A 19981-nucleotide genomic window follows, 5' to 3' on the forward strand; every position below is an offset into this window, starting at 1 on the left:
TTTAAGAGGCTGGTACTTTCTGGTGAACAGAATATAACACATTGACATTTTAAGAACCTTTAGCTCTGCATATTGCTGTTCAGTTGCTCCATCATGTCTGACTCTGAAACCCCATGGACTGCAACACGCCAGGCTTCCCTGTCCTTTACCAACTCCCAGAGCTGGCTCAAACTCATGTCCATCGAGTCACTGATGCCATCCAACCATCTTGTCCTCTATCATCCCCTTCTCCTCCTTCCTTCAATCTTTTCCAGCATCAGAGTTTTTTCTAATGAACCAGCTCTTCGCATAAGGTGGTCAAAGTATTGCAACTTCAGCTTCAGCATCAATCCTTCCAATGAATATTCAGGACTGATTTCCTTTAGGATGGACTGGTTGGATCTCCTTGCAGTCCAAGGGACCCTCAAGAGTCTTCTCCAACACCACAGCTCGAAAGCATCAATTCCTCGGCATTCAACTTTCTTCATGGTCCAACTCTCACATCCATACATGACTACTGGAAAAACCATAGCTTTGACTAGATGGACCTTTTTCAGCAAAGTAATGTCTCTGCATTTAATATTCTGTCTAGGTTTGTCATAGTTTTTTTTTTTTTTCCCCCAAGAAGCAAGTGTCTTTCAACTTCATAGCTGCAGTCACCATCTGCAGTGATTTTGGAGCCCAAGAAAATAAAATCTGTCACTGATTCCATTGTTTCCCCATCTATTTGCCATGAAGTGATGGGACTGGATGCTATGATCTTCATTTTTTGAATGCTGAGTTTTAAGCCAGCTTTTTCATTCTGCTTTTTCATGTTTATCAAGAGGGTCTTCAGTTCCTCTTCACTTTCTGCCATAAGGATGGTTTCATCTGCATATCTGAGGTTATTGATATTTCTTCGGGCAATCTTAGCTTGCGCTTCATCAGTCTGGCATTTCTCATGATGTACTCTGCATATAAGCTCAATAAGCAGGGTGACAATGTACAGCCTTGATGTATACAGTTGTATACAGATGTGTACAGCCCTTTTCCAATTTTGAACAAGTCTGCTGTTCCAAGTCTGGTCCTAACTGTTGGCTTCTTGATCTGCATACAGGTTTCTCAGAAGGCAGGTAAGGTGGTCTGGTATCCCTATCTCTTTAAGACTTTTCCACAGTTTTTTGTGATCCAGACAGTCAAAGTCTTTAGCGTAGTCAATGAAGCACAAGTAGATGTTTTTCTGGAATTCTCTTCCTTTTTCTATGATCCAATGGATGTTGGCAAGTCCTAGCTTGGCATAGGGCTTGCAATTCCCTTTCTTCATCTTATTTCCACAAACACGACTCTGGGAGAAGGAAGAACAAGTTATCTCTATAATCAGGTGAAAAAAACAAAGTCTCCAAGGCCACTCACGGAGCTGGCTAAGAACAAGATTTCTTTGTCTTTCTGTCCCAGGTTTAAACATCACTAATGTCTTCCAACACTGCATAATTAATTACTCCTCGTGACACTTCATTCTCCATTCTAAGAGACCCATGTTATCAATCCACCCATCCATCAGTTCCTCTATCATGCATCCACCCATTTTATTATTCAGTCCATCAGTTATTCAGCAAACATTTATCGAGCATTTATCATATTGAGATGCTGTTGTAAATTCTGGAAATACAACTGGGAACAATAAAAATTCCCTCCCCTGATGGAGTTTCCATTAAAGCAAAAAAAAGAAAAAAGTGAAATACATAGAATGTCAGATGCTGATAAAATACTTTTGAAGAGAAATAAAACAAGGGAGGAGGTTTGGGAATGCCAGAGTGGGAACAGAGGCTAAAATGATAAATAGGTAGTTAGGCAGGGCCTTAAGGATGTGATGACATCTGAATAGACGTTTTGCTAGTATTTAAGAGGTAAGGAGTCCAGCCTTACAGAGAGGCAGTCTAAAGATACCAATTCTTTAAAGTAAAGGTTTTAAGTATTGAGATTGGGGGATACAGCTTAGTCCTATGGTGAGGAGGGAGGGACAGAACTGGAGAACAGAGGTGTGGAGGGGAGAATTGCACTGGAGAGGTCCCCAGGGTGGCTCAAATATGCAGGAATTTTCTAAGTCATCTTAAAATGTTCAGTCTTTAGCTTAAAAACAATGGGAAGCTAATGGATGGGCTTAAGGCCTACACTAAGTTTGGGGGAAATAAGTGCGTGAGGAACACCATCTTATTTTGTTTTTGTTTTTTTTTTAAAGATCAGCCAGGCTTCTGTGGCCAAAAGAAATGCAAATGAGAGCATAGATCTTGGTGTTCTAACTATGAGAATGGAGGGATTTGGAGAAGATTTCAAATATGCAATAAATCCAGCTGACTAATCGTCAGAGTTTAGTGTTACTCTACCAGGGAAAAGTGAAATAAATGGCTTGAAGAAGGCAGACGAATTGGTACCTGATATCTTTGCTTTTATTTTTAAATTTAAATTATTTGTGCTATATTAAAGATATACATCAAGATGATATCCAGGACTTCCCTGATGGCGCAGTGGATAAGAATCTGCCTGCCAATGCAGTGGACATGGGTTTGATCCCTTGTCCAGGAAGATTCCACGTGCTACTGAGCAGCTAAATCCCTGTGCCACAGCTACTAAGCCAGAGCTCCAGAGCCTGTGCTCCACAGTAAGAGAAGCCACCACAGTGAGAACCCCTCACACCACAACAAAGAGTAGCCCCCCACTCACCGCAACTAGAGAAAGCCCGCGCAAAAGCAACGAAGACCAAGTGCAGCCAAAAAAAGAGATGAATTAGAGCTAGCCAAATTCTCTGACTTTATGGATCCAGTGATAACCACCTGCTAGGTAAATGTGGTACAGGTATAGGCATGGTATCTAATTTCTAAGTCAATATGTATTTTTCCTTTCAAAGAGCTATAAAAATATATTAAATTACACCAAAATATAAAGTGACCACAGAAATAGGGTCTAGGATTGAAATGGAAATATGCTGATAGATGTCTGAGAAAAGTTTAGAGAATTACAGAAGAAATTAACAATTGAATATCAATTTGATTAAAGTGATCTATTTTTACACTTCTGATAGATAAAATAAGAGTGCATGGATTATCCTGGCTGTTTTCCTCCCAAAAGTTTGATGATCATAAGCCCATGGAAACAGTGCCTTTTTCTTGAAATTTAAATTTTCAAATTATAAAGAAATAGTGACTTCAAACTTTAAGGTCATGATGATTTTTAAAAGGTCGTCTTTAGGCTGGTACTCAGGTGTGTGATGGACGATCTCAGTTACCAGGGTGATGGGTGTCCTTTGAGTAACCCTTTGGAACACAGATTGGCATTCTGAATTTTGAGGATTAACAAAATTCACAACTTTTAATGCAATTGTTTTACTTAATGAAATATTAAACATATAGGAAAATGCACATAGAGGGATGTTGACTACAGAATTTTAGTGAGGGGCAAAATTTGAAAAGAATCAAAATGTTAAGGGATTACTTCTAAATTATGGCACTTCTTTATAACGATGTGAGTGAGGTCATTGAAATGATATTTTGGAAGCTACATGCTAAGTTGCTTCAGTTTTGTATGACTCTGTGACCCCATAGACTATAGCCCACCAGGCTCCTCTGTCCATGGGGTTCTCAAGGCAAGAATACTGGAGTGGGTTGTCATTTCCTACTTCTGGGGATCTTCCTGACCCAGAGATTGAACCTACCTCTCTTTCGTCTCCTGCATTGGCCGGCAGGTTCTTTACCACTAGCACCAATGACAGGACAAATGCTCTCCATTTAATGTAAACGGAAAAAAGAATGAAAATCTGTATCCACAGCATAATTCCTGACTTAGTAATACTGAAATGTGAACAGCATATGGTTGTGAGTGATGGAATGTGTCTTTCTTTTCCTTTTTTAAAATAAAATATTAATTCTGAATTAGGCTTTCCAAAGTAAACCAATGAAAAAGAAAGATGTTGGAGAAAGTTATTCAAATCCTCTAATATTAAAAGTCTCCTGCTGATGTGTGGCAGAACCAATGCAATATTGTAAAGTAATTAGCCTCCAATTAAAATAAATAAATTTAAATTAAAAATAAAATTATAAGGTTAAAAAAAAAATCTGTGTCTGTCTGAGGTCTTTAGTTGGGATAACTAAATGATGGGATGGGCCACTTAAAGGTAGTTTTGTCTCTTGTTCTACTTAAATTAAAGGTTGTTTCTAGAGGGGAACAGCATCTTACCCCTTCTCCTGCTGCAGATTCCCTGGGCTGGCTGCATAACCCCAGTACCAGGCTTCGGGTTGCCACCGTGCGGGAATCCACTCACCTGGCCTGTGCATGGTTAGCCATATCCTTTGGATTCACCTTGTCCAGGAGCCATTGCCTTCTCGAAGCTTCTTTCCTCCTACAGCGCCCTTGGAGCAGATTGTTTCTGGGGGTCCTGAGGATGAGTCTTGTATCATCCTTTGCTGACATCTGCTGGAATGGCCAACAGCACAAAGGGCATCAGATCAGCCTTAACGTGGTCTTCTTTCCTTACTTGGGTGGACTGGCTGCCATAAAAGTGTCTGAAATTATTTCACTAACTTTTATGTCCACAGAAAAATCATCTTACTTCCATCCTATCTGAACTTCTTCACATTCTCTCTCTATTCACATACATACACTATCCATTTCTAAATTAAATACCCGCTAACTTCCACAATAACTTCTCTTCTGGAATGTGGAATTCTAAAACTAAAAGAGGATGTGAAAGAGAACTAAGTCTATGGATGCTAATTGGAGGGTTTCTTTGGAAATTTATTTCCAGAAAAATGTCCATAAATTTAATTTTCCATAAAAGTTCAGTGGATTCACAGGCCACCTGAAGTCCATCCATGGACCCCACGTGTAAGCCAAAAGGAAACAATGAGAAGTTTTAAAATGTTCAACTCTTAAAATCTAAAGTGTAATAACAAAATGACCACATGGTGTCAGTCTAACATCGATAAGACCTATTTTTCCCCAGGCGGGAGGATCATACACTAATAAACCTGAGAATCCGAGTTAATGAAGTTTAGTAAAGCAATATCCTCTGAAAATTATTTGGCAAGATTGAGGCACTTGACTTTTGTGGGCCATACATGGTAAAGAGATCATGAGGGAAAATTGTCCACAGTAAAGGTAATTAGTCAACACCTTTTACTATTTGGAATTTGAGAGCAAGGCCAACCGCATGGAGAAACTGATTTCTACTAAGCGATTTCCGGAAAATCTTAAATGCTCTCTGCCTTAAAAGTATCCCATTTCTCTTTGTTATTATCATGAGCTGAATTCTCTTCCTGCATATTTATAGTTGTCTTTAAAATTTTTTTGAAAGTCAGCTATAAAATCTAGTTTTATACTGGCTCCAGTCAAAACTGAGATAGTAATCTTTCTCTTTTATTTTTACTAAGGGAAATATACTTGAATTTTAGTGCTGAGGAAAAGACATGTTAAAAAAGAAAACTTCTCCTGAAATGCAATAGCAGCTAGAGGCCTCGTTGCATCATTTTTTTTTTTAACCAAACCAGAGTTTTTAAAGTTTTAATCAGTATCCATTTCCAATGCCTCTCCCCTCTTACTCTTCAGATATTTTCTTGCACATAGTACCCAGTCAGTGGCTTCAGATTAGACTCTGGTCTATTGTCTCCAAAACGTTTTATTAAAATCTACAGTGTAAAGTATATGTATATTGGGAGATATATAAGGTTGAGCTTGCCACTTCTTTAATCTTTAATATTGTAATGTATGAAAGGAGTAGAATCTGTGGTCTTCCTGATGGGAACGTTTTTTTCATTGCTTTAGCTCTCACAGATAAGACTTATGAATAGTTTGATACATTGCGTTAGACGTTACCTGGATGCAGTTCTCAACCACGGGATGAGACTTCTGGTGGGACTCACCCTGAAAACTAGATAAGAAACACGCTTGGCAGATGTCAAAGTTGAGACACTTCAGACAGCGGTATCTGTCAATTAAAGTGGAAGTGTGACTTACATCACTATTAATAGGTGAGCAAAGAAAATATTATTCAGAAGAAGGAGCAGCCTAAGATAAATAAGAGGTATCTGAGCTATTGAGTGAGTATACAGCTAGATCTTCTTTTTATCATTTATTTTGTCATTTTTATAATATGACATTAAATAAATATAATTTTGTCAACGAACTATAGTAAAGAGGCCTGATTTATCCTCTCTCCCACCAAAAAATACCAAGTGTCTTTTATATGCATGGGACTGTGTGCAACAACCCTTAGGATACACTATGAAGTTTGCGGCCACATTTTGGGTAGCTGCACAAAGTGTTTGAGTAATTTCAATGCAATTGCCAACATACAGAAACCTGGAAGATTTCCAAAAAGTTAGAATTCTAAATTCTCTTGAGAATTTGTGAGATGTGATGATATTGGACCTGCGTTCCTATGTAGTATTGGGAAAAATAACATCATAGATAAAAGAATCTAAAATAAATGTGTCATTTTTTAGAAATTTGTACATAGGAAGGAATACAGTGAAGAGCGGGAGTTCCTCATCAGCCAAGGTCCAAGTTCAAGTGAAGACGCTCAGTCGTGTCCAACTCTTTGCGACCCCATGGACTGTAGCCTACCAGGTTCCTCCGTCCATGGGATTTCCAGGCAAGGGTGCTGGAGTGGGTTGCCATTTCCTTCTCTAACAGCCAAGATTGAGTGACAAACACAGCCAAGTTTGTTAACACATCAGCACTGCAGACTCTATTACGAACAGTTACTTAAATCGCCTGTCAGAGGAGAGGAGACACTGAGACATTCTGCTAAGGAAGGGTGTCTCTAGGCACTCAGGGAAAATGGTGTGCTTTTGGGGGGCTTTGCTGGTGAGACCACACAGTCAAGAATTAGTAACTTTCAAGGATGAATAGGATCATACCGTTTGTAAAATATCAGGGATCTATACTTTTTCCGAAACTCCAGTACTTTGGCCACCTCATGCGAAGAGTTGACTCATTGGAAAAGACTCTGATGCTGGAAGGGATTGCGGGCAGGAGGAAAAGGGGACGACAGAGGATGAGATGGCTGGATGGCATCACCAACTCAATGCATGTGAGTTTGGGTGAACTCTAGGAGTTGGTGATGGACAGGGAGGCCTGGCGTGCTGCAATTCATGGGGTCACAGAGAGTCGGACACAACTGAGCGACTGAACTGAACTGAACTGAACTGATAGATAATTAACAATGTTGTGATTGTTTCAGGTGGACAGCATAAGGAGTCAGAAATACACATACATGTATCCATTCTCTCCCAAACTCCCCTCCCATCCAGGCTGCCACATAACATTGGGCAGAGTTCCCTGTGCTATATAGTAGGCCCTTGTTGGTTATCCATTTTATATATAGCAGTGTGTACATGTATCTCTCCAAAGTGAAAGTCTCTCAGTTGTGTCCAACTCTTTGTGACCCCATGGACTGTAGCCTGCCAGGCTCCTCTGTCCATGGGATTCTCATTTGTATCATTTCTTTTTAGATTCTGCATGTAAGGGATGTCATACAATATTTCTCCTCTATCAGACTTACTTCACTCAGTATGACAATCTCTAGGTACATCCATGTTGTTGCAAATGGCATAATTTCATTCTTTTTAATGGCTGAGTAATATTCCATTATATATGGAATATATATTCAATATTCCATTATATATATATAATATTCCATTATATAAACAATATTCCATTATACATATATGCACACAAAACATCTCTATCCATTCCTCTGTGAATGGATGTTTAGGTTGCTTCCATGTCTTGGCTATTGTAAACAGTGTTGCAAAGAACATTGGGGTGCGTGTATCCTTTTGGAACTTGTTTTTCTCCAGATATGTGCTCAGGACTGGGATTGCAGGGTCATATGGTAGCTCTATTTTTGGTTTTTTACAAAACCTCCATACTGTTCTCTATGATGGTTATATCAATTTACATTCCCACCTACAGCGTAGGAGGGTTCCCTTCTTTATCTATACCTTTTCCCCTGATATTTTAACTGATATTCAACTACAGTTTCTGTGACATAAAGTCGTGTCTTCCTCATCAGTGGCAACAATGAGCGAGGGCAAGGTGGCAGCTATTCCTTTAGGACAGTTCCTCCCTAGCCTCTTCCCCTCATTTATATACTTGCCTTGCCCCAGAAAGCATTTAAGTTTTCAATTCCTGTTTCCAAATTTACAAAAGTAAAACTATGACAAGATTCCTATACTCTTCAAGTTTTGTATCTTGCTGCAAAGACATGATAGTGAAACTTGAGGTACACTAACTAGCAAGGTTAAGTACCATGTGATAAAGTGCAGAGTGAGAGGCATGGAAAATAAATGCAGTAGGAGAGAGAGGCGAAGACACCTGGGGGTGGGATGATCTGATTAGTTTTTATGGAAGAAGTGAGGCTCATGCTGGGTGTAGAGTGCTGGGTGGGAGATTAAGGTGAAGGAAATCCCAGGTAGAAAGAAGAGGAGGTATAGGTAATGCAGACTGGGGTGAAGAAGGGTTTAGAGCTTGTCACATCTATCAGACCTACAGATAACTCTGAAGAACAGAGGAATAAAAGGTTGGAATGTTCCTGAGGCCAGATGGCAGAAGGGTTTTTGACCAAAGTCATTGGAAGGCAAAGCAGGAGAATTCAAGTGCCATGAGACCAATGCTCACGGCCCTTGTTCACTGCTGTCCCTGACACCTAGACTCACAGTGGGGTATTAATAGAGTGTTGAAGGGCTATCATAGTAGCACAGAAAACATTTTTGAGCCCTCACTATGCAGCAGGCAGGGGACATGCATTGACATAGTTAATCCCCATGAAAGTTCTTTAAGGGAAGGCATTCTTATTGTTACCCTCATTTGAAGAAACCGATTTCTTTAAATCAGTTCTTAAAACTCAAAGAGATCTTAAGCAAACGCACAAAGTTACACGATGACTTGGTAATGGTTTAATTGGGCTTTGAGGCCAGGGATACCATCCGAATGGAGAGCCAGCTATTTTAACCTATGTAATAGACCACCCAGAGGAGACTTCCCTGGTGGTCCTGTGGTTAAGACCCCACACCCCCAATGGAGGAGGCCTGGGTTTGATCCCTGGTCAGGGAACTAGATCCCAAGTGCCACAATTATGAGATCACATGCTGCAACTAAAAGATCCTGCGTGCTGAAACTAAGACCTGGTTAAATCAAGTAAGTAAACAATACATAAATACACGTATATATAAGGGTTTCCCTTATAGCTCAGTTGGTACAGAATCTGCCTGCAGGCGAAGGATACCCGGGTTCGATTTCTGGGTTGGGAAGATCCCCTGAATAAGGAAATGGCAACCCACTCCAGTATTCTTGCCTGGAGAACCCCATGGACAGAGGAGCCTGGTGGGCTACAGTCCATGGGGTCACACAGAGTCAGATACAACTTAGCAACTAAATCACCAAACCCCACCAAATGTATATATAAAATAGAATACAAAGGCAGGAAATCTGACTTAGAGTCACATGCCACCATTACTAGAGGACCTTGAAACAGAAACTTAAGTTCATGGTTTTGAAGATACCTGGTACATGGTAGGTTTTCAATGAACATTTATTGATTGAGTTAAATGAATGCCTTTGTTTCTTCAAGGAGGAAAACGGGGCTAGTAAATCCTGACCACTAGGCCTTGTAAGAGTGTGAAGTCACTCAGTCATGTCCAACTCTTTGCAACCCCATGGACTGTAGCCTGCCGGGCTCCTCAGTCCATGGAATTTTCCAGGCTAGAGTACCGGAATGGGTTGCTATTTCTTTCTTCAGGGGATCTTCCCGACCCAGGAATTGAACCCCGGTCTCCTGCATTGCAGGCAGACGCTTTACCAACTGAGCCACCAGGGAAGCCAAGGCCTTTGTAAAGTTTTACACAACTTTGAAAATTATTCAACATGCATACTCAGGGAGACGTGAAGTGTATAACATGAAGTATTTTTTAATAAGATGATGTGATGAGCCATCTTTACTGGCTGCTTTATTTGGCTTTACGGCATGGTTGCAGTTGGTTCCTTAGGACAATATGGTGACCCTAACCTTGGCTTCGCTCCTCCATGCTCTGAAACTACCGACAGAGGCATGAGAGCGGGTGCAGTGTGGATAACAAGCTGGTCTGTTGTTGATGCTTTTACTCACAAAGAACCCCGTTATTTCCCCCTAATCTCATTTCAAAATTACATGCTCTTCAGGAGTCTAAGTGTGACACATCCTGCTAAACTTGGACCCTCAGCTTAGGAACAATCTCTGGTCTTTCTCTCTGACTTTAGGAGGCCAAGTCTTGCCCTCTTCTTGCTACCTCCAGATCTATGAACACTTCTGCTCTAAGATGACTTTATGACACTCAATCAAAGTAAAAGCCTTGATGCTATAGCTGTGGTTTTCTGAGAGCCAAAAGCACAGGTTTAAGGTCAGACCTATAACGTATTCAAGCACTTTCTAATAAGCTCAGATGGTTACAGCTAAGAGAAGCCTAAGTCGTACTTTGATTCACCCATCCTTCTCTTGCTTACAAAGAAACTGTGGTCTGGAGAAGCTCATGGTCATGCCCAGATGACTCAGCTGTCTGCATGTATGAGAACTATACATTGCCTTAGATTTCTAGGACAAAAGATGGGCCACACAGAGGTGTTTCTAAGAAGAAGTTTAATCTTACTCTTAGCAGGTAGGGACACAACCTAAAACTTACAATATGGCATATTTGGCCCTATGCTTTTGCTATCTTTTTTTTTTTTTTTTGAGTGACCTGAGCAAGTCATTCACAAACTAAGAGTCCTTGATAAAATAAAAATAATAATACCTGCTTTATGTTATAATGTTATTATGTTATAATGATTTTGAAAAAAATACATCAATGTTAAATTTGTATTTTATGTAACTGCAAAAACGAATTCTGTGTCTGGCCCAGTACAGGATACAGTGTAACTGCTATGTAATACTTGTTTATTGAGTAAATGATTATGATATACTTGTAATATAGAAAATCATATTAATGTTTTCCCACTGCCCAATTAAAAAAAGAGTTTACTTTTCATTGTAGTGTGGATATTTCTTTGGTGTAGCTTGCCTGGTTACCAGCAGTTGGGGCCATTGGTATGTTTTATTGTTTCAACTTGTGTTATTTGTGAAGTTTCTGTGAATGAAATTTCATTGTGTCCTCAGAATTCTCTGCAAAATCAATTCACTTTCTCAGCAAAATGAAAACCTGATTTCCAGTTCTTAGTGAGCTCAACAGACTTATTTTATATCAGACCTATTTTATGTCACTTCTCCTGCCCCTTCTGCGCATACCCCCTTTTTTAACCAGTTTTGAGTTCCCAGGTTGTCCTAGCTCGTCAGTTTCACCACATCACTAGCCCCTGTTACACCTGGGTTCACCCACCATGGTGATGGTCACCCACTTGCCTGGCCCCCACTTGCTGGCTTCCTTCTCTCCTCCCCATCTTTAATAATAACACAAATTTTACTTCTTTATTGTTTTATTTAGAGGAAACCTACAACACCCTTTTCCTAAGATGGGATTTTGAGTGTCATCTAAAAGCCATGGAAAGATCTGAATTTCTTGTGTCCAAACCTAGCTTTCAAATCTGCCTTTTCCTCCAGGAAAAGAGAAGCTCTGGCATGAGCAGCTCCTATAAAGCCTCATTTGTTTTGGTTTCAAGGCATGTTCTCAGTCGCCTCCACGAGGAGGCAGCAGAGCATCACGGTTGCAGAGCAGGGGCTCTGCATTCAGTCCACAGCCTCAGCCACTTGCTAACCACGTGAGCTTAAGCTCAGGTTATTTAGCATCTCTGCTAAATAATAATAATACCACCATTAGGCATGATAACACCATTTTGTATATGGAGTTATAATGCTTTACACAAATGATCCATGTGAACCACACAACCTAATATTTGTTCAGCATTTAACAAATGTTAACAAGGTCCTATCGTACAGGGAATCATAGTCAATATCCTATGATAATCCATAATGGAAAAGAATGCTTGTATGTATAACTGAACCACTTTGCTGTACAGCAGAAATTAACACAACACTGTAAATCAATTATACTTCAAAAATATTTTTAAAGAACAAAAAATGTAAACTGTTGTTATTGTTATGGTTAACTACAAAATATTTAAAAGAGTTTTGGTAACAAAAGACAAAGAAATTTCCCCTTAAGGAATAAAAATATCTACCGGTCTGAGTATGTGTTACTAGAACTTAATATTCCATTAATTATAGAAGGTAAAATAAAATATAAGCAGGATCACTCATACAGGAAATTATTATTCCCCACCCCCCCCACCCCCCGCCAAATCAGCTGAGTTCTGAAAGTGTGAATAGTACAACCAAAAGAATCTGGGGAGAAGAAGCTCCAACTCTAGATCCATTTGGAGAGTGATGGTCTGTGTAACAGTGATGAGTGACTGTACCTCAGTCCTGTGATGGGAAAGTTCCTGCAGATTCTACACCGAACAGGGTGAGTGGCCATTTCAGTGGCTGACAGTCGATAGCAGGTTGGGATCCATAAGAGGATGGGAGGCTCAGACTGCAACCAAGACAGGAATTTCTCTTCTTTGATTACTGGGCTCAACACCTGAAAAACAGTGGCACAGTCAAATATGTTTCCAAGCATGACTGCAGTCTCTTGTAGAGATGAAAATGTATTTTCATCTTCTCTTCTGGCTCTGTTTCTGTTGACTCTGCTGAAGCTTATCTCATGCAAAGGTGGGGCAAGTCTACCTCCTGAATTAGGCTGTCTGGGATGCCTGTGGAGTAGTAGGTCTGTGATTGAAATGGGTCAGCAGCTGTGTCTGCCCCCAGTTCCCAAGGACATGTGCGTGGCACTCACCCCTTGGAAACAGCTGCGTGTAGCACTCTCCACAGAGCACAGAGCACGACTTTCCCCAACAACAGTTGGAATCTACAAGAGGCAAGAAACCCTGTGTCAGTGATTAAGAAATGGTGGCCACACCCGAGCAGTGGCACTTCTGACCAAAGAGTCACACCTAACTGGTGTATGAGGCTGGATGAGCTGTTTCAATTAGGCAAATAAGACATGTGTGGATTTTGTGCAGTATATGAATAGAGACAAAGAGTGAACAAGTGGGGAGAAGTGGGGCTGGGACGAGAAGAGTAAGAAGTTCTGGCAATGAGGGCAATACAGGGAGGGCTTCCATGTTTCTCTTGTGACCCCAGTTAAATTATTTAACCTTTCTTTGCCCTTGGACTGCAAAGAGATCCAACCAGTCCATCCTAAAGGAAATCAATCCTGAATATTAATTGGAAGGACTGATGCTGAAGCTGAAACTCCAATCCTTTGGCTACCTGATGCGAAGGACTGATTCATTGGAAAAGACCCTGATGCTGGGAAAGATTGAAGGCGGGAGAAGGGGACGACAGAGGATGAGATGGTTGGATGGCATCACCGACTTAATGGACATGAGTTTGAGTAAACTCTGGAAGTTGGTGATGGCCAGGGAGGCCTGGCGTGCTGTAATCCATGGGGCCTCAAAGAATCGGACACGACTGAGTGACAGAACTGAACTTGCCTTTGTTCACCTACCAATTACATATAACAATGATATCATTTAAAGTTCAGGGCAGTTTTAAGAAAAACCTTTTCAAACACACATCATCTTATTTTAATAAATGCCAATTTTCGAGGCAGGGCAGTTATTATCCTTGTTTACAACAAGAAATAATTGAGATCTGATATTTTGCTCAAGGTAAAACAAACAAAATAGATGAGAATTACTATACACGTGAGATCTCCCTCCAAGACTCTTTACTCTGTTGAGGGGTTCTCCCAAAGCTTTGTCACACCTGGACCTGATTTGTATTCCAATGGCTTGATTTAACACTACCTCACTCAGTGGTTTCTATCTTTCACTCAGTCACATTAAGGAGTTTAACTAAGGGACTGAGAACCCCCTGTGACTGCTGAGATGGCCAGGGACTCGGCCCTGACATTAACTATATGCACAGATACATGTACCTGTCACCTCCATTTATGCCCATTTGGTCACGTGTCCTAATTTCATGTCTGATGCCTTCTACAGCACAGATTGTCAGCAGGCATTGCTCCCAAGCTCAGAAGTAATTTCAAAGACCCCCCTGCTGAGTCCATCAACTCGAATAAACATTCTTCTAATCAGGAAAGTGGCACTTAGAACCACTTTGCTGACAATTAGCCAGGCAGAAGTCAACAAACATTTGTGTAATTGTGACAAGATGGCTTGTACTTTAAATTAATAATAACCCCATCACCAGCTGAACTAAACATGATGTGTTATTTGGCTTTTATCTGAAAAAATAACTCATTACCCCTACTTTGGCCTGTGAATGCTGATGAACTAACTGAACCACTTATTTGGATGATATCTTGAGCCCTGGGAAAGGGCTTTAGCCTCATTTGTATGGTAAGGAAATTGAATCAGATAGGATTCACTAGCCAGTTCTGGGATTCTGATATGAGTCAAAAGAAAATTCACTTCTGTTGTGGGTTTTAACCTACATTTTTGGCTCTTAAGTGTGTGCACAAAGATTTTGTGCCCATTTGACTAATTTCTTGCAGATAATCTAAGGAAGAATTAAATCTGGCTAGAGGGCCTGCAGTATAGGCAGAACACCACTTGAAATGATAATTAGGGTTCTCGGGGGGAGGGGGTGGGATCACACAGAGGGGCCTGGAATTCTCTATGGGAACCCATCTCGGTGTTCTTAATGGAAGTCAATGGGATGATAATTTGCTATGCAAATCTCCACCTTCCTAACAGCTTTCTCAGGAGCCTACTGATGCATGAGGGGGAGACAGCCCTGCAGGAGCTGCCATTTCAGCAGCTCGTTGACCTTGGTTGAGCCTGAAACAAGGGCAGATTTTTAGGGCCTCTTGGGTGGGGAGCCAGCCTGGGGCCAGCTGTACTAGTGAGGAAGTGGTGTAGGATTTCAGAAGGAAGATGCCCCTCCGTCCATCTTGTTTCATCACATCCATTTCACCACTTCAGTCTAACTAGACTGATTGCATAAATGGATGGGCAGATGCAGGGATTGTTGAGGCAGTAGCTTCTTAAGACATGCCTGAGAGTCAGCAGAAAACTGGTGACAGGATCCATGTGCTGGGGCAACCACCAGAAGAGCTCTTTGAAAACTACATCTGAGATTTGAACCTTAGAAATGAAAAAAAGATCATTGTTCCACTTAAGAAATATGAGTATCTTAAACGTTGTTTAAAATTTACACAATAAATTAAATACTAATTATTGCAATCAGTATGAACATAAACTCTTAATATTAAGACCAAATCAAAGCAAGGGTAACTTTTTTAATTTTTATTTTTTTCGGGAAAAGTAATTATATTTTATTTATTTAATTTTATTTTTCGGCAGCACTGCATGGCCTGCAGTGCATGCCAGGCATGCAGGATATTCCCGACCAGAGATCAAACCCATCCCTCTTGTAGTGGAAGTGTAGTCTTAACCACTGGACCACCAGGGAAATTCCTGCAAAGGTAATTTGGGTAGGTTTTTCTAAATCATATTCCTTGTCTGATAATCTTTCTCCTTACCCACCTCTCACTCTTACCGTAATAATCCCCGGTTCAGAATCTTTGGTTCTCCAGGGTACCAGAATATGCCAGCCCCAAATATACCTCCTTGGCATATGTATTATTTTGAACTAAAAGTCATTGAGAGCCAATAGTGGCAGAAAAAGCACTAAAAATAGGACACAGGTTTTCCTTTTGTAAAGGTAACTTACATTTATACAGTAAATTTATTTTTACCAATAGTGTCTCCCTCTACCTACCAGGAAGAGGACTCTTAACAACCCTTGTTAGGGGAGAAATCACAGACTTAAATGTGCATAACAAACCCTACTAAACAACCCTGGTTCACCATAGATGATCTATTTCCTGATCATCTTCTCATAAACTTGCCTCCCCAACCTAGAAGCCCAGAGTCCCTTTTCCTTTGTTTACCGTAAAATAGCTTACAAGCCTGAGTTTTATCTACTTCTTTGAGTTACTCATCACTGGGTGTTCCCATGCACCATACACATGAATAAACTTTGGTTTGTTTTTCTCTTGTTAATTCTTTTACAAGTCTAATTTACAGGGCCCTAATTTACAGAACTTAAGATGGGTAAGGGAAAAAGATTTTTTTTCTTCCCTACAGTCCAGAACCAGGGGGGAAATGACAGAAAATTACTATAGTTTCACAGTGCAGAAAACCTAGTTCAAGAATTTTACTGGGGCTTGAAGAATACCAGAGGCATCCTTAAAGCAGGGATAAAAGATACAGAGACAGTAATCACTTGTACACAAAATAATCCAGAGCCTACATAACTCATTTGCAGAAGATCTTGCTTGGTTACATCATTTTTTACAATTAAGAAGCATATTTACATTAAGGAGGTTAGATTCCTTATTAATTGGATGAAAACAATGTTATATTTGCACATTCTTCTTTTTAAATTTAAATTTATTTATTTTAATTGGAGGCTAATTACAATATTGTATTGGTTTTGCCATACATCAACATAAATCTGCCACGGGTATACACATGTTCCCCATCCTGAACCCCCCTCCCACCTCCCTCCCTGTACCATCCCTCTGGGTCATCCCAGTGCACCAGCCTCAAGCATCCTGTATCCTGCATCGAACCTGGACTGGCAATTCATTTCTTATATGATATTATACATATCATTGAAACATACGTTTCGATGCCATTCTCCCAAATCATCCCACCCTCTCCCTCTCCCACAGAGTCCAAAAGACTGTTCTATACATCTGCGTCTCTTTTGCTGTCTCGCATACAGGGTTATTATTACCATCTTTCTAAATTCCATATATATGTGTTAGTATACTGTATTGGTGTTTTTATTTCTGGCTTACTTCACTCTGTATAATAGGTTCCAGTTTCATCCACCTCATTAGAACTGATTCAAATATATTCTTTTTAATTCTTAAAGCATAGAAAATGATGGAAATCAACTATTGAGTATTCAGGGCTGCATTTCATCTATGTGTTCATTAAGCACTTGTTAAAGCCTTAGTAGGCTTCCCTGGTGGCTCATCGGTAAAGAATCTGCCTGCAATGCAGAAGCTGCAGGAGATGCAGGTTCTATCCCTGGGTCAGGAAGATCCCCTGGATGAGGGCATGGCAACCCACTCCAATAATCTTATCTGGAAAATCCCTTGGACAGAAGAGCCTGGTGGGCTACTGTCCACTGGATTGCAAAGAGTCAGACATGACTTAGCACATAACGCATGCACACATGAAGACTTTAGTATCAAGCACTTTTCAAGCTATTGGAGACATAAAGATCACTGAGATATAATCGTTGCCTTTGAGAAGCAGCCTAGTGGGAAAATCACATATCTAAGACATGACTGCAATAAAATTTGACAAGTGCTATAACAAAGTTATTTACAAGGAGTTTAAGAAGTTTTCAGGGATGAGGTGACTAATATTTTGAGTAACCTGAAAGACAAACAGTATTTGTCAAGTAAAGGAGAGGCAGTGGTGTTGTGGACAGATGTGCCTGCACAAGCCAGGAGTGGACCGTGTCAGGTACAGCAAGGATTTTGATATGCAGGACAGACAAAGCTGGAAGGAGTATAAGCAAAAATTAAAACACTGTGGAATACACAAAGGAAACCACTGGATAGCTTTTCATTGGGGATTATCTGAACCTATAGAGATGTGCATCACTCTCTTTGATCAGGCTCCCTTATAATTTTATAGAGATTAATGTCAATTTGTTGACAACTGATCACAGTGCAAATAGTTTCTATTTATGGACATGCAAAATGAATTCTCTCGTGGTTGAGCAACAACTCCCACCCCTAACCAAGCCACTCTTGGGTCCACCTGCAAATTCATTACAACATTCTTAATCTATCAGTTTGTCTGTTCTTTAGTTATTTCTTTCAACTTGTTGTGACATCTTACTGGAGCCCTCTTATAGTTAATAAATAAAAAACTGAATAAATTTTTATATTTCTTCACTTTGAGTTACAAATATTTATTTGTTTGCATTAATTTTAAATATGTATAAGTATCATGATTTTACCTCTTTTTGAAAGTAGAAGATTGGAGAAAGCTTTGTTTGTGATACTAAGGAGTTTAGGTTTTATTCTATAGATAGAAATAGCCAATGAGGAATTTTAGACACTTACATTGACATTTGGAAGAGTCATTGGCTGCTGTGTGGAGGAAGAATTGGAGAAAGGAGAGGCTTGAGTTGGGCAAACCAGTTAGGAAATAATTGCAATAGGTCAGACTATACTCAGATATTACCAATGGCTAGAGAAGAGAAAGATTGCTTGGAGAACTATATCAAGATAGAATCGACACTGTAAAGAATAAGACCCTTTAATAATTAATATGACAAATATAACTGGAACACATTTAGAACTCTTGAGCATTAGAGGTTTACCTGTTGTAGATCTGTTAGTAGGTTTCTCAAAACCCTTCGAGTCATGCGTGCTCCCAAATCATGACCTCCCCTGTTATTTTCTGCATAGAGCTGAAAAAGAGCTAGACATATAAGGGGGAAGAGAAACCTTTAATTGAATACTTGCATATATCTTTGAAGAGCATGTGCTTTGAATCCTAAACACTTAATTTGTGGGTTTAAAGAGGGAAAGAGGAGAAAGTTATAATTCTTGATTATCCGCTTGCTATTTTGAAAGCTTCCCAAACTAAGTAACTTGAAAAGTAGTGAAGAGCCACTCACATTTCTATTTTTTTTTTCTAATTTTTGATAATTGAGCACATTGATGACAAACACCATGAGTTTGGTGAATGGTGATGGGAGTAGGCACTGCCTTAAGAGAATAAGAACTACTGGTGTCTGAATAATCTCTATACAAATAAATATAACCAAATTATGAATAGTTAGAACACACAGATCAAGATTTTGGAAAATTCTGAGTTTTTCTGGGTACATGCTGAACCAGAGCTGTGTGGTAGTGGGGATACAGGAGTGAGTGAAGAAGGTCATGTGTTGGAGAGGTCTGGTGGTCACCACACTTCAGACACTCTAAACCCCTACTTACGTTACCTCTGTATTTTGTAAGAGGACTGTCCCCTGAGAGGGTGATCAGAGCAGCTGCTGCAGGTGCAAGCTTGATAAAACCCGTTCCTGTGCTGCATGGCAACAACAAAAAAAAACAACAGAGGCAAGAATGGGAAAGGCAGGGTTATTCTTATAAAAACCATGACTATGAATGAACATTTCTGACATCATGTAACAAGTTCACGCTCTTCATGGTCTGTTTTCCCATATCTAGAATTTGACAGGACAAATAACTGAATAGAAATATTTCATCCTTCATGATTTCTTCATTCATGTGTTCAACAAATATTTATTGGGTGCTTTCTCGATACAAAGTACTACCCTAGGCACTGGGGACCCAGGGGTGCGCCCTCTCTTCCTGGACCACGTGGTCTCATTGTCTTTAGGGTTCACAGGTCCAGAAACCAAACAACAGAGACACGGACCAAAGGGCAGGCAGAATGAGCAAATCTGTATGTTAAAAAAATCTGCTTCTTCTCAGGTCACTACCTAGAGCCTCATCTCGCTGTGCCCACCAGCTATGCAGTTAGGAAAGCTACAGAACAATGTATCAAAGGCAGGTGGGTTGTTAGAGGCAGGCATTGGGTATGGAAAGGACAGCCAAAAGCTTAATGCTTAAGGAGGCTGGAATCAAGAAAAAAATCACCTGAGAACATATTTATATATTATTTGCAGGACAAAAAATAAACAATAAACTAGTAAGGAATTTGCCAAATGGTTAAACTGTCCTTGTCTCTAGGATGCAGGCTTTGGGGGTGATATTGCTTCTTCCTTACTCTTTCCTGCACTTTCCAGATGTTTTATATTCACTGCGAGTTTTTAAAAGTCCGTTCTACAAGACGAAGCCAACTGGGTCAAGACCACATAAGATAAACACAGCTGAAGTGGAGCAAAAAAAGTGATAAACTCGAGTTCAGTGAAACACACACACACACA

General features: G+C 40.1%; 1 protein-coding gene across 1 annotated transcript in view; it reads right to left on the minus strand.

Annotated features, from left to right (window-relative positions):
- Positions 1-19981, minus strand: part of DYTN (dystrotelin) — a 69824-nt gene that overhangs the window by 28579 nt on the left and 21264 nt on the right. Inside the window, exons 4-9 of the mRNA XM_027554044.1 lie at positions 19031-19116; positions 18404-18504; positions 12816-12887; positions 12397-12560; positions 5824-5935; positions 4274-4422 (exon numbers count right to left, since the gene is read on the minus strand). Of these exons, the coding sequence (XP_027409845.1) occupies positions 4274-4422; positions 5824-5935; positions 12397-12560; positions 12816-12887; positions 18404-18504; positions 19031-19116 (684 nt within the window). The remainder of the gene's footprint in view (positions 1-4273; positions 4423-5823; positions 5936-12396; positions 12561-12815; positions 12888-18403; positions 18505-19030; positions 19117-19981) is intronic.

This window comes from Bos indicus x Bos taurus, chromosome 2, assembly GCF_003369695.1.
Source record: "Bos indicus x Bos taurus breed Angus x Brahman F1 hybrid chromosome 2, Bos_hybrid_MaternalHap_v2.0, whole genome shotgun sequence".
Taxonomy (NCBI): Eukaryota; Metazoa; Chordata; class Mammalia; order Artiodactyla; family Bovidae; genus Bos; species Bos indicus x Bos taurus.